Here is a 13946-nt window from a genome sequence, read left to right on the forward strand (position 1 = left end):
ATTCCTGCATGAATAACCTTAATTACTCCCCTAACAACGCAATGAGTAGGTGCTTTTATTTATTTCTGTTTTACAGGAAAGGAAATTGAGGCACAGGGATAGAAGATTGCCTGCCAGATTATTTAGTTAGTGACAGAGGTGGATTGGAACCCCAGTCATTTTACCTTGAATGATGACCCTGTCTACTATGTGCTACTCACTGTGTTGCAGTATACCTGTTACGTTCAGTCCTTATAAAGCCCTTCCAAGGTCGATCCCACCCCAGTTTACAAAGAAGGAAACCAAGGCACATAGATATTAAGTCACTTGCCCAAGGTGACAAGCTAATGTGTGTCAGAGCTGGAATTTAAATCCAGCTGGCTGACCAGAGTCTGTACCTCATCACAGACTTCCCTTTTCCTCATATTATCACAGAGTTTCCTTAAGTACTTATCTGTCTGCTGTGTTTCTCTGTTCTCTCAGAAAAATCTTTGCAATGGACTGGCCCGTTGGCATAGCCCTTAAGCGCCGAGCAGAGGAAGCCAGATAGCAAATGGCCAACAAGGGTTCCAGTCCCAGCCCCATAGGCTTGAAAAACATACCAGGCACTCATGCATGCCCAGGATCCTGACAGGTGGAGAGTTAGAGGACAAAGGATTGCAGCATGACCAGGCCCTGATAGAAGGGGTGATTTCTCTCTCCCTCCACCCCCGCTGTGCACCTGTGCATGCACCCTCTGACATTAAAATAAACAAAACAAAAGTCGTGGGAGAGTATGGTGGAAGAGTCTCCTGCACACGTTTTTGACAAATTGTTGAACCGCTTTCCACTCAAGTTTCTATACACACATGTAGGGTTTTCCCTGCTTTCTCCTTTGGCCTTCTATGAGGCCTCTGGCTTCAAGGAACCTGTTCCTACCACCTCCGAGCAGGAGAGACTCAGAGCTGCCAAGAGCTCTCTTGAGTTGCTACTTAATGAGGCAGTGCAGCATGCTCATTAAAAGCAGGGTTTGGGCGGTCAAGAGATCTAAGATTGAATTCTGCTAGTGACTGTGAGCTATGCTCTGCTATTTTTCAAGGTAAGATAGAGTAATACCTTCCTCATAAGATTTTTTTTCAGCTCATTTAATTCTCATAAAAACAGGTTTTCCCCTCCCAGTTTTCATTGTGTTTTCCAATGATAAAAATAATTCATAATTATTATTCTCTCTTCCCAGGTAACTTAGATTTAATCATCAAATGCAGACAGAGTGGAAAGCTTCTATGAGGGAAGGATTATATGTCCGTTCTTTTTTTTTTTTTTTTTGAGAGGGGTTTTTTTCACTATAGGGCGTGTGCGCTCACCAGACAGACAGAGAGAGACATAGAGACAGAAAGCGAGAAATCACCCCCCAGGGGGGATGGTCACGCCGCAATCCCTTCTCCTCCATTCTCCTCCTGGGATCTTGGGCACGCACGCACACGCGCCCGGCGTGAGTTTTAAGCCACCGGGTCCGGGACACGAACCGCGGTCGACTACGTGGGAGTCCAGCAACATAGCCATTACGCTAACTGCTGGTTCCCAATATATGTCCGTTCTTTTGCAGACTGAGTTGGTACTGAAAGAGGGTGAGGGTATCTTCAACCTGATCCCTTCCAAAGATGCCCACAGTGTTGCTTTATTTTATTTTTAAAAATTTGCCAGAGGTATGTGCACTTGCCAGAGAAAGGGACAGAGACAGAGAGGAAGAACCCCCCCCCCCCATGGGGGATGTTCACACGGCAATCTCTTCTCTTCCATTTCTTCCTCCTTTCAGGATTTTAGGCACCGTGCACAAACATGCCCAGCATATTTTTCAAGCCACTGTGGCTGGAATTGGAACTGTGTGGGGACAATGTGGAATCTGGCCCCTGTATTGTTAATTTTAAAAGATGCAAACATCATGGATTTCTAGAACTGGGTAACAGAAAATGAACCCACATACTCTCCCATCAGGAGAAAACTATCAATAACAGGTGGGGTGTGTACATGTGTGTATATATAGCTAAATATGAAATAGAAGAAAGAAGTAGAGACACAGAAGGCAGTTTACTGTCTAATTTTACATGGAGTCAGATGTCAACTCTATTAATCCTTAGAACAATCCAGTGAGATGCAGGTCTACTGCACCTTGGCAATTTAAAATGTGTCCCGCCAGCAGTATCGGTATCACCTGCAATCATGTTAGAAATACAGAATCTCAGGGGCTGGCAAGTAGTATGGTGGTTAAAGGTCCTGAATTCCCACATGGCCGAACACAATTTGAGTCCCGGACCTGGCGACTAGTTTTCTCACTTTCTCGCTCGCTCTCTGTCTTTCTCTGGTCAAATTGAAATAAACAAATGAATAAAGTTAAATGAAAATTTTTTATAAAAAAGAAATAGAGAATCTCTGGGGTTGGTGGGTAGCATGGTGGTTAAAGGCGCTGGACTCTCACGTGACTGACCACGGTTTGAGTCCTGGACCTGGAGGCTTACTTTCTAACTTTCTCTGATCAAACTGGAAAATAATAATAATAATAATAATAACAAATAAAGTTAAATAAACTAATTCTTTGAAAAAAAAAGAAAAGAAATACAGAATATCAGGCATCCCTCAAGGGACTGAAGCTCAAGCCACATCTTTAATTAATTATTTTAGTTTAGTTTTTGCTATAGAGCATATGCACTCACCAGAAGACAGTCATATCACAATCCCTTTTCCTCTCAGAACTTTAGACATTCACGCACATGCTTATGACGTGATTTTCAAGCCTCTAGGTCCTGAACTCAAACTGTAGTAGGCCATGTGGAATCCAGCACCTTAATCTCCACACCACCTATTGGCCCCACTAAAGCCATATTTTAACAAGATGTTCTGTTATTTGTGTACACATTACAGTCTGAGAAGCCTGCTTTACAAATCCTCTGTACTTGCTCAGAGAGCAGGGAGGGAACTGGGACCAAGCTTGAGGACACCCACAGCATGACTAGAGTAGAAAGAGTTCCCGAAGTAAGCTGTGGCCCCTGGCCCTTCCAGCAAAGTGGTCCTGGCTTTTTCTGTTCTACCACCACACTTCATATCTGAAACTTCTCTCCTCTAGGAGCTGGTCGCTGTCGGCTGAGCAAGGTGGGGACTGGCCGGCGTCCACCTCCAGCTCGAGTAAGGGTGGCTGTGCGACTGCGGCCATTTGTAGATGAAACAGCGGGAGCAAGTGATCCTCCCTGTGTACGGGGCATGGACAGCTGCTCTCTAGAGATTGCCAACTGGAGGAACCATCAGGAGACTCTCAAATACCAGTAAGGTTCAGGCTACTCTTCCTTCTCTCGTGCCGTCACCTTCCCACTCCTAGACCTGCATAGACAGTTTCCCACACTTGTTTCCCTAGGATCCTTGCTCCCTCCTTAACACAGCTTTGTTCTCACATCTTCATGTTTTCATTCAGGATATGGTCACAGGTGCCCCCCGTGTTGGGCCCTCTCTAGGGTACTGTACGGAAAAACTGGATGCCTATTGAAACACAATATTGTTCACAATCTGGTGGGGGGAATAGAAGCAAAGAGAAAAAAGAACAGCAAAATTGACCAAGGGATGCCCAAGTAGGGTCTGGAGACAGATGGGAAGGGTTAGGGTAACATCGACCAACTAACCAACCCAGTCTATAGCTGATTAGTGTCAGGAAACACCATCCAGATTTGGGGACAAAACTCACAAGGGTAGTTACTTTAAAATCCCATTGGAGATTTAAAGTTCAGGCTCTGTGGCCTGTGATTTGAGACCAGAGGGTGGCAAACAACTGCCTGAAGGTCAAATCTGACCGGGGTCTTTTTGTAAATAAAATTTTACATATTACCTATAGCTGTTTTCTAACTATAATGGTGGAGTTGAGTAGTTGTGAAAGGAACCACATGACCCACAAAGCATACAATACTTCATATTTGACTCTAAGTTTTAATTTCTTTCTTTTCTTTTTTTTTTTGGAGAGGTTTTTTTGCTATAGGGCGCGTGCGCTCGCCGGAAAGACAGAGAGAGACGGAGAGACAGAAACCAAGAAATCACCCCCGGTGGGGATGGTCACGCCATAATCCCATCTCCTCCATTCTCCTCTCAGGATCGTGGGCACGCACGCACACGCGTCTGGTGTGAGTTTAAGCCATTAGGTCCGGGACTCGTACCACGGTCGACTACATGGGAGTTCAGCCACATAGCCACTACACTAACTGCTGGTCCCATTAACTTACTTCTTTTATGAGAGTTGGGGGGCACATTTGACAGGATCTTGTCATGCCAGTATTCCCATCCCCTAGTCCTCCAGCTAGTTAGGATCTTGAGCAGGTGCACACAGTATGTTTCAGGCCAACAGGATCCAAACTGTGGTCAGCCATATGACTTCCAGCACTACAGAAGAGCACGCTACCACCTGCACATTGAGGCTGAGCCTACTCTCTGGATCTTATAGTAAAAAGTTCACTGACTCCCGTTCTATGCCCTTGGTCTAGATGGCCAGACCACAGTCCCTTCTCCTTCATTCTCCTCTCAGAATTTTGGGCATGCACACACATACCAGTGTTTTTCAAGCTTCCAGGTCCAAGACTCAAACCACTGAGTCGGCTGTGTGGGATCTAGCGCCCTAACCACCGTGCCACCTGCTGGCCTCTTATGTTCCTATGTGCTCTTGATCATTAGAATATCTCTCTCTTCTCTCTTTCTCTTCAAATCTGGCAAAATCCTCCGTCAAATAGAATAATTACTCCTGGTGTGTTCTCATCTTTGTTTTCTAAATCACAGCATAGTATGGGTTTCTTATCTATCCCACCAGATTGCAAAACTCTAAGGAGCAGGGACATCAGACACTTCTCTGGGTTCCTAACACCAATACAGAGACTGGGACAGAACAGGTGTTCAGTCGTCTTCGTCAATAAAAGGAACAGATGGTTAAAGTGTTGGACTCCCCCATGGCTGACTGGTTTGAGTCCCAGATTTGCAGTTTGAGAATCACGCCAGATACGTGTGCATCAAGCTTGATACACACACGTGTCTTTGCCCAAAATCATGAGAGGAGAAGGGATTGTGGTGTGGCCATCCCCCTTAGGAAGTAATTTCTCACTTTCCCTCTCTCTGTCTCTCTTTCTCTCCAGTGAGGGCACACGTCTTATGGCAAAAACCTAAAACTAAATAAATTAATTAATTAAAAGGGGCTAAAGAATTTCTTTTATTTATTTAGCTTTATTTATTCATTTCTTTATTTTCATTTGACCAGAGAGGGATAGAGTAAGTGAGCCAGAGAGAGAGGGAGATAGAGAGAGAGGGAGAAAGTGAGAAGGCAAGCTGCCAGGTTGGGGACTCAAATGACAATCGGCCATGTGGGAGTCTGGCACCCTTAACCACCACGCCACCTGCCCGGCCCAAGATTTTCTTTTAAATTGAGGCCAGTATCGGGACCAGTAGATGGTGTAATGGTTATGTCACTGGACTTCCACATAGTCAACCCTGGTTCAAATCTCAGACGTGGTGACTTAAAAAAACATGTCCAGTACATGTGTATGCATGCCCAAAATCCTGAGAGGAGAATGGCGGAGAAGAAGGGATTGCAGGGTGGCCATCCCCCCTGGGGGGTGACTTCTCACTTTCTGTCTCTGTCTTTCCTGTGAGCTCACATGCCCTATAGCAAAAATCTCTCTTAAAAAAAAAAAAGAAAAAAGGAATTGAGGCCAGTATCCTCTAGGTCTGGGTGAGAATGGAATCCCCACTAATTCACTCTTTCTTTCTGCCGATAGGTTTGATGCCTTCTATGGGGAGAGGAGCTCTCAACAGGACATCTATGCAGGTTCAGTGCAGCCCATCCTAAGGCATTTGCTAGAAGGACAGAATGCCAGTGTGCTTGCCTATGGACCCACAGGGGCAGGTGAGGGAGCCAGAGAGGGCACAGTTGTGAGCCAGGAATGGGTAGGGATGTGGAGAGGAACACCTCACAGCTTTCTACTCTCTTTTCTCAGGGAAGACTCACACAATGCTGGGTAGCCCAGAGCAACCTGGAGTAATTCCCCGGGCTCTCATGGACCTCCTACAGCTCACAAGGGAGGAGAGTGCTGAGGGCCGGCCATGGGCCCTCTCTGTTACTATGTCCTACTTAGAGATCTACCAAGAAAAGGTAAGACCCTGCTCTGGTTGGGGAGGGAAGAAACAAAGGGTCAAGGTACGGCCTGGTTCTGGAGATGATGCTGTGCTCTAGCAAGGAGGTAAGGTGAGACCTGGAAAGGCAGAGGTGGGGGTAGCAGGTAGTACAGCTAGAATCTAGCAAAGAAAGGGGACTGATCTCCAGGAAATAAGCAACCTATGTATGTAGACTACTGCTCCAATAGGTATTAGACCTCTTGGACCCTGCATCAGGAGACCTGGTGATCCGAGAAGACTGTCGGGGAAACATCTTGATCCCAGGCCTCACGCAGAAGCCCATCACTAGCTTTGCTGACTTTGAGCGGCACTTCCTGCCAGCCAGTCGAAATCGGACCGTAGGAGCCACCCGGCTAAACCAGCGCTCCTCCCGAAGTCATGCTGTGCTCCTGGTCAAGGTGAGGCCCACTGAAGCATGAGGACCTGAGAACCCCCCAGATCCTAAGCTCAGTGTAAGGTGCTCTTACTCTTACCCCTAGGTTGATCAGCGGGAACGTCTGGCTCCATTTCGCCAGCGGGAGGGAAAACTCTACCTGATTGACCTAGCTGGCTCTGAGGACAACCGGCGCACAGGCAACAAGGGCCTGCGGCTGAAAGAGAGTGGGGCCATCAACACCTCCCTCTTTGTACTGGGCAAGGTGGTGGATGCGCTGAACCAGGGCCTTCCTCGTGTGCCTTACCGGGACAGCAAGCTCACTCGCCTATTGCAGGTCAGGCCTACCTGTCATAGGACACAAAGGGCTAAAGGAGTTTCTCAGACCTGCTGGGGGTTGAAATCTGGGAATAGCAGTCAAGGAACAGGAAGGCTGCTCTCTGACCTGCCTGCTCTGTCTGATCCCCATCCCTCAGGACTCTCTGGGTGGCTCAGCCCACAGCATCCTCATTGCCAACATTGCCCCGGAGAGACGCTTCTACCTAGACACAGTCTCCGCACTTAACTTTGCTGCCAGGTCCAAGGAGGTGATTAACCGGCCTTTTACCAATGAGAGCCTGCAGCTTCACGGTAAGGACTAGGGGGAGCTGGAGTGGAAAGCCTGGGTCTGAACAACTGGGGAGTTTGTCGAAGCCACCAAGTATTAGCATAGAGGCTGACCCTCCCCTGTTACTCCCTTTACCCCCATTCCTCCCTTTATCCCTCATCTTTTCCTAGTCTTGGCACCTGTTAAGCTGTCTCAGAAAGAACTGGGTCCATCAGAGGCAAAGAGAGCCCGAGGCCCTGAGGAAGAAGAGATTGGGGACTCTGAGCCCACAGCACCTCTGGCCTCTGTCTCCCAGAAACTCAGGTGAGCAGCAGAGCACACTGGGTGTACTCCCTTTCCTGTGTCTGGGTGAGCTGCAGAGTAGTAGCAGGGTTAGCCTGCTTGAGCAAAGAAATATATGAACTTGTTCCTCACCCATTGAATTCACCCCAAATCCTATTCTGTTGAATTCACTGAAGTGCTAAGATTAATCTTTCCTCAGTACTGCTGCTTTGGAGACCTAAGGAGGTCACCACCTTGGACTCCTAGCACCCTCCCTTTCTATTTTCCAACACCTTTGAGCCCTGAGCAAAACTTCACATTTGGGGCAGCTGTTTCAAGGATGGGCACTTTTGTTTCTGGTTCAAGAAGAAATTCGAATCAGATCATTCAGGTTGAGAGGATGAGAACAAAGCACAGGAAATAAGATAAGTCTTACTGGGACCTCTTTTTTTTCCCTTTTTTTAAACGTCATTACTTTTATTTTTAATGTCCAGAGCTTATAAGACAAGGACCAGAGCTTCCTTCCAGACACAAAAATTTTATAAATTCTCAATTGGCTGGTGAGGCCAACTGGGGTACTTCTTGTCTAATGCGGTTCCTGGGGAGACTTCATTCAAGTCCTCAATGGTCATCTGATCAAATGGAATTATGGTCTTCATTTTCTCCAGCTGTTTCTGATATTCTTCAGCTCTGGCCTTTGAGAGGGACACAAACTCAGCCCAATTTTTTAGGTCTTGCTTTTCTTCAGCGTCCACCTGGACAGTGTATTTATCCTCTGGCACAGGAAGCTTCAGGGCATTAAACTTCTTTTTGCAGTCGTCCACCAAGCCTGCCTTGGCTACGTTGGCCTTGTAGTATGCCCAGTTGATAGCCGGCGGGATCTCGGGTAGTGCAGCCAACCTGGAGGTGAGAGTCTCATTCCAAGTTTTCAGGGAGTTAGCAATAGCCTTTTGTTTCTGGGTATTATTTCCCCAAAAGCTACCCAGTCAATAGTTTTTAGGGCAAGTTTTTGCCCAGCTATCTTGCAATCCTTTACCAACCCCAGCAGCAAACCCTTACTGGGACCTCTTGAGGGTCTATGTGTTGGGGTCCAGCCTCTCCATGACTCCAAGGAGCTGACTGCTGTACTCACTTTCTTTCTTCTGCCCTCAAGCCAAACAAACCCTTCTAAACTAAGTCTTTTATGTGTGGCCTTTCCAACTTGTGGCCCGATATGTCCTGATGCTCAGATCACCTTTTTGAGTAGTCTTCCTTTCTGTGTCTGTCTACTTAACTTTTTTTTTTTTAAGTTTTTGTTATGGGGTGTGTGCACTTGCTAGAGAGCAAGAGAGCGTGGGAGGGAGGGCAGTGAAAAATCCCCCCAGGGGGTGGAGGCACATTGCAATCCCTTCTTCCCCACTCTCCTCAGGATTTTGGGCATGCACATACACGTGTCCAGTGTGATTTTCAAGCCACCAGGTCTGAGACTGTATTGTTGACTATATGGGATCCAGTGCCTTAACCTCCATGCTGGCCCCTACTTGACCTTTAATGACTCCAAGGAGCCATCTGCAATTTAAACTTTGCCCTATTTTTGTCTAAACTTCAAATAAAGCCTCTCTACACTGTGTAGGTCCTAAGACTACTGAACAGAGGTGACCTGAGGAGGCCACAGATTAGTGCACCAGAGGGCTACTGTAGTGGAAGAAGATGCCATACATGAAGAGGTGCTGGCTCACTCATGCCTCCTGTCAGTCTTGTCTTTCTGAAGCCATCCATTTCCTGTGTGCACAAACTCAGAGACTTTTCATCTGTATTACATGTAAATAGGCAAGCTTTTTGCCAAATAGGCACTCTGGGTTAGAGGAAGCTCAAGTGGGCACATCAGACCTACAAAGACCCTGACCTTGGGGGGCTCACTTTTTAGGAAGGAAAATTAATATATGATACCAGGCAAGTAGTACAGAGAATAAGGAGGAAGTAGCTGCTTGCTTTGGAGAGCCAAGGAGGAAGAAATGACTTCTAGTATTTGCCCACAATATTTTCCAGTCCTGCTCTTCCAAGGCACTTGTGCATAGGGAACAGGACAGTCTCTGCCCTAGAGGAGCTAGTTCCCATTGAAGGAAAAGATGCATAGTGTGACTGGGTGTGATGGGAAAGGTTGCATCCAACTGACTTTGCAAGATAATTGAGGTCAGATGTGAGGTGAAAGGAATGAATGCTAGACATTACCATGCTCAGATTAAGTCAGATTCTACTTGAACAGACTTTCCTATGCCCACAGGATAAAGGCTTGACACTTGAGGTCTACAGTGGCCTTCAAAACTGTGCTGAAGATGACCTCTGTAATGATTTCCTTGAATACTTCTCCACATAGACAGGCACTCAGCCTTTGCTTCACCTTATCCTGGTCTTTTACTGTCCTCATTAGACTGCAAGGGCCTCCAGAGCAGGGCAGTGTCTTAGATCCCAAATACTCAGCACTCCGTTGTTCATTCAATGCTTGTTCTCATTTAATCTCTTGGCATCTCTGAGGAGTTACTTCACTTGACAAAGACTACACTCATCCCTTACTTCTTCAGGGGTGCTCAGCAAGTCAACATCAGGGTTCTGGACCCATAGGCTATACCAAGTTAAGGCATGATAAGGGGAATCTTGCTGCTGGAGAAGGTGATGAGAGGAGGTTGGTGAGGAGTAACCTCTTCGTCTGCTCAGCCCTCTACAGAAGCTAAGCAACATGGACCCAGCCATGCTGGAGCGCCTCCTAAACTTGGACCGTCTGCTAGGCTCCCAAGGGAGTCAGGGGACCCCTCTGTTGAGTACCCCAAGGCGAGAGCGAATGGTGCTCATGAAGACAGTGGAGGAGAAGGACTTGGAGATTGAGGTAAGTATTGGAGCTAGCAGCTGTGATTCCTACCAGCCTTGAGAAGTAATTCTAGGATCTTCAGGGAGGGAAGGACACTCAAAGACTGGACTAGAGTCTAGTTTTCACTCAAGTCTGAAGTTCTTCACCTTCTGCTTGAGTGTTTAACATGGCTGAATTTTTAAAACAAAAACAAGATCCAATTTGAGGTGGTGAGAGGAAAAAATTCCAAGGAAAAGAAACAATTGTTGGATATTGCATTTCCTAAACTTCATCTCACATTGAGGATTCTGTGTGAATAGTCCTTCCCTTCAGTGTTTCTAAAGGAGCTTGTCCCACCACTGTGTAGCCCCTGTTTATCAGAAAGCCTTTAATTATATTGGATACTACCTGTGCCCCCGAAGCATCTCTCACTGGTCCTACCTAACCCTGCTGTCTAGGGCGTCAGGGTCCTATATAGTCACCCTCTTAATCACTGTTCTTCAGGCTACTCTGGAGTTGGGTCTGGGTCACATCTCTTCCTGGTTCCTTCTAACAGAGGCTTAAGATGAAGCAAAAAGAACTGGAGGCTAAGGTGCTGGCCCAGAAGGCTGAGGATCCAAAGAAGGAGAACCGTGCTCCCACAATACTACGGCCCCTTGCCCGTCGCACAGTCACAGTGGCAAAGCCCCTGAAAAAGGCTGTGGTGATGCCTCTACAGCTGAGTAAGTTAGCCTCCAGGGGTCAGGAAGGTCCAGGTGACTGAAATCCTGTGAAGGACAAGGTGTTAGTAGGTGCTGTCCTAATGTCACTCACATCCTCTTACCATACCTCTTACCTCTTACCAGGTCAGTGGGGTGTAAGGATCTGAAGCAGCACTGGGGGGTGGGGGGGGTGTCTATCTATCCTCAGGTGTTTAGAACGATGGGAGAGACATGAGTGAAAGATTGATTATAATGTAAGACCAACTGAGATTACTTTCAACCACAAGTGTGAGAAAGGCCACATGACAGTATAACCAAATAGGTTAACTCAGGGTGGAAGAGAGCTGGGGAATGAAATATGGGAGAACTAAGTGGCTACCAGGGAGGGTGAAAAGTGGCTTCTGGCCTGATACCAGTTCACAATTCCTGCTTTCAGTTCAGGAGCAGGCAGCATCCCCAAGTGCTGAGATCCACATCCTGAAGAAGAGAGGCCGGAAGAGAAAGGTGAGAATAGCTAGGGGCTTAGGCTACACCTATGGCCTGGCAGAAATAAGTTCCAGGAGCAAGAGCATTGACCTTGGAGTTGTATAACCTGGCAGACACTAGCTATTTAAAAGTCTTCTAACTTGCTTTTCACTCTTTGATGATAGTATGTTGCAGGGTATTTAGAGTAAAATGCAATGGATATGGATATACCTAGCAGAGTGGGTGTCTATACCTGTTTCTTCCCTTTGTTTCTGGTAGCTCTCACCGTCACTATACTTAATAGGTGCAGTGTATAGCCTGACTACTGCCCTCTAAAAACTCAGGAAAATAGGATCTGGGTGCTCAAGAGTGAAACACAGGCACATGTGCCCATGACAATGTAAGCTGAGTATCCCTTATCTAAAATGCTTGGGGCCAGAAGTATTTGGATTTTTTTTTTTTCCAGATTTTGGAATATATCATATACACAGTATCTTGGATATGGGACCCAAGTTAAACATAAAATTCCTGTTTCATATACACTTTATACATAGAGGCGAAAGGGAATTTTTTTTTTTTTAACTTTTGTATGGCAGTGTTAATTGCTACCTGTTGCATGAGGTGAGGTGTGTAATTTTCCACTTGTGGCATCATGTTGGTGCTCATAAAGTTTCAGATTTTGGAATATTTTGAAGTTTTGGAATGCTATCCCAAAATTGAGATCATCTTCATTACTTTTTCTCACATACTCGCTCATGTGTGAAAGAGAACTTATTGTTTCCTTTTGAGATGAAGGACCTTTTTTTTTTTTCCAGATTTTGGAATATATCATATACACAGTATCTTGGATATGGGACCCAAGTTAAACATAAAATTCCTGTTTCATATACACTTTATACATAGAGGCGAAAGGGAATTTTTTTTTTTTTTAACTTTTGTATGGCAGTGTTAATTGCTACCTGTTGCATGAGGTGAGGTGTGTAATTTTCCACTTGTGGCATCATGTTGGTGCTCATAAAGTTTCAGATTTTGGAATATTTTGAAGTTTTGGAATGCTATCCCAAAATTGAGATCATCTTCATTACTTTTTCTCACATACTCGCTCATGTGTGAAAGAGAACTTATTGTTTCCTTTTGAGATGAAGGACCAGATTTTAGAGTTTAATCAGGGGACCAGCAGTTGGCGTAATGGTTATGTCACTGGGCTCCCATGTAGTCAACCATGGTTTGAGTCCCGGACCTGGTGGCTTAAACTCATGCCAGGGACATGTGCGAGCATGCCCAAGATCCGGAGAGGAGAATGGAGGAGAAGGGACTGTGGTGTGGCCATCTCTCCTGGGGGGTGATTTCTTGCTTTCTGTTTCTGTCTCTGTCTTTCCGCCATGTGCACATGCCCTATAGCAAAAACCTCCCCACAAAAAGAGCTTGCTTTGTGCTCTACATTCCTCAATTCATTTGACCTTCATAGTAATTCATACAAAAAAAGTACTATCATTTCTTTCACAAATTGGGTAAAATGAGAATTAGCTTGAGAGTCTACAAGGAATAAGAGAGGGTGGGGAAGTAGCTATTGCTGCTCCTGGTCTTGGCAGGGGAGTCTAAAGGGCTTTGCTGCCCTGTCACCGCCCCTTGCCTCCTAGCTGGAGTCCTTGGAAGCCTCAGAGCCTGAGGAGAAGTCTGAAGACTGCTGGGAGCTACAGGTTAGCCCAGAGCTACTGGCCCAGGGGCGCCAAAAAATACTGGATCTGCTGAACAAAGGCACAGCCAGGGATCTGCGTAGCCTCCAGAGAATCGGCCAGAAAAAGGCTCAGCTGATTGTGGGCTGGAGGGAGCTCCACGGCCCCTTCGGCCAGGTAACAATAGCCTGGGAGAGCAGTCCAGGGGTTGGGAGAGACTTGGCACCCCTAAACCCCTTCCTTCCATTGCTGTCCTGCTAGGTGGAAGACCTGGAACGTGTGGAGGGCATATCCGGGAAACAGATGGAGTCATTCCTTAAGGTCAGGTCTCAGCTCCATTCCCTTCTCTCCCTGTACTGTGCCCTACCCCAGCTCTAACGTTGATGTCCGCTTGCTGTGTTGCAGGCGAACATCCTGGGTCTCGCCGCTGGCCAGCCCTGTGGCCCCACCTCCTGACTGCTGTCTCCTCAGTCGCTGTCTTACTTTTTTTCTTTTTGCTTTAGTCCTTGTATGACCACGTGTTGTGTAAATACAGTTTTTACTCCGGTGCTTCAGCCTGATTTTTGGGGTTTCGAGGGTGGGGCCAAGGTACAATTGCCCTTGGGGTCAGCAGAAGGCTGACCCCTCAGGCAAACTTCTCTGGGCGCCATCTTCGGGAAACAGTGAACCGGCTCAGGAATGTAAATAAACCGCTGGAATGGGGAGGGGAAAGAACGGTGGCCGAAAGGAAACAAAAAACTGAAGCGAAAGCCCGAGCACGACGACCGTTAGGCGGGCGCGCGCTGAGGGTTTAGCCCCGCCCCATCTGTGCCCCTGGCGCGCGCTCCCCAATTCTCCCGCTCAGCGACGACAGCGGTATTGTGCGCGTGCGCGTGAAATAACGGCCGCG

The 13946-nt window shown here is 46.8% G+C and overlaps 1 protein-coding gene and 1 pseudogene across 1 annotated transcript in view; one reads left to right on the forward strand and one right to left on the reverse strand.

The window, feature by feature from the left end:
* KIF22 (kinesin family member 22) overlaps positions 1-13603 on the forward strand; it is a 19039-nt gene extending 5436 nt beyond the window's left edge. The window contains exons 2-14 of the mRNA XM_006148175.3: positions 3080-3275; positions 5754-5881; positions 5973-6127; positions 6339-6548; positions 6630-6860; positions 7000-7153; positions 7301-7433; positions 10086-10254; positions 10772-10937; positions 11353-11420; positions 13022-13234; positions 13319-13378; positions 13463-13603. Coding sequence (XP_006148237.1) covers positions 3080-3275; positions 5754-5881; positions 5973-6127; positions 6339-6548; positions 6630-6860; positions 7000-7153; positions 7301-7433; positions 10086-10254; positions 10772-10937; positions 11353-11420; positions 13022-13234; positions 13319-13378; positions 13463-13513 — 1934 coding nt within the window. The 3' untranslated portion in view covers positions 13514-13603. The remainder of the gene's footprint in view (positions 1-3079; positions 3276-5753; positions 5882-5972; positions 6128-6338; positions 6549-6629; positions 6861-6999; positions 7154-7300; positions 7434-10085; positions 10255-10771; positions 10938-11352; positions 11421-13021; positions 13235-13318; positions 13379-13462) is intronic.
* On the reverse strand, positions 7852-9113 carry LOC102472514 (ATP synthase subunit d, mitochondrial pseudogene; annotated as a pseudogene).
* Positions 13604-13946: the final 343 nt, after the last annotated feature.

The sequence above is a fragment of the Tupaia chinensis genome, unplaced genomic scaffold (genome assembly GCF_000334495.1).
Source record: "Tupaia chinensis unplaced genomic scaffold, TupChi_1.0 Scaffold000231_1, whole genome shotgun sequence".
Taxonomy (NCBI): domain Eukaryota; kingdom Metazoa; phylum Chordata; class Mammalia; order Scandentia; family Tupaiidae; genus Tupaia; species Tupaia belangeri.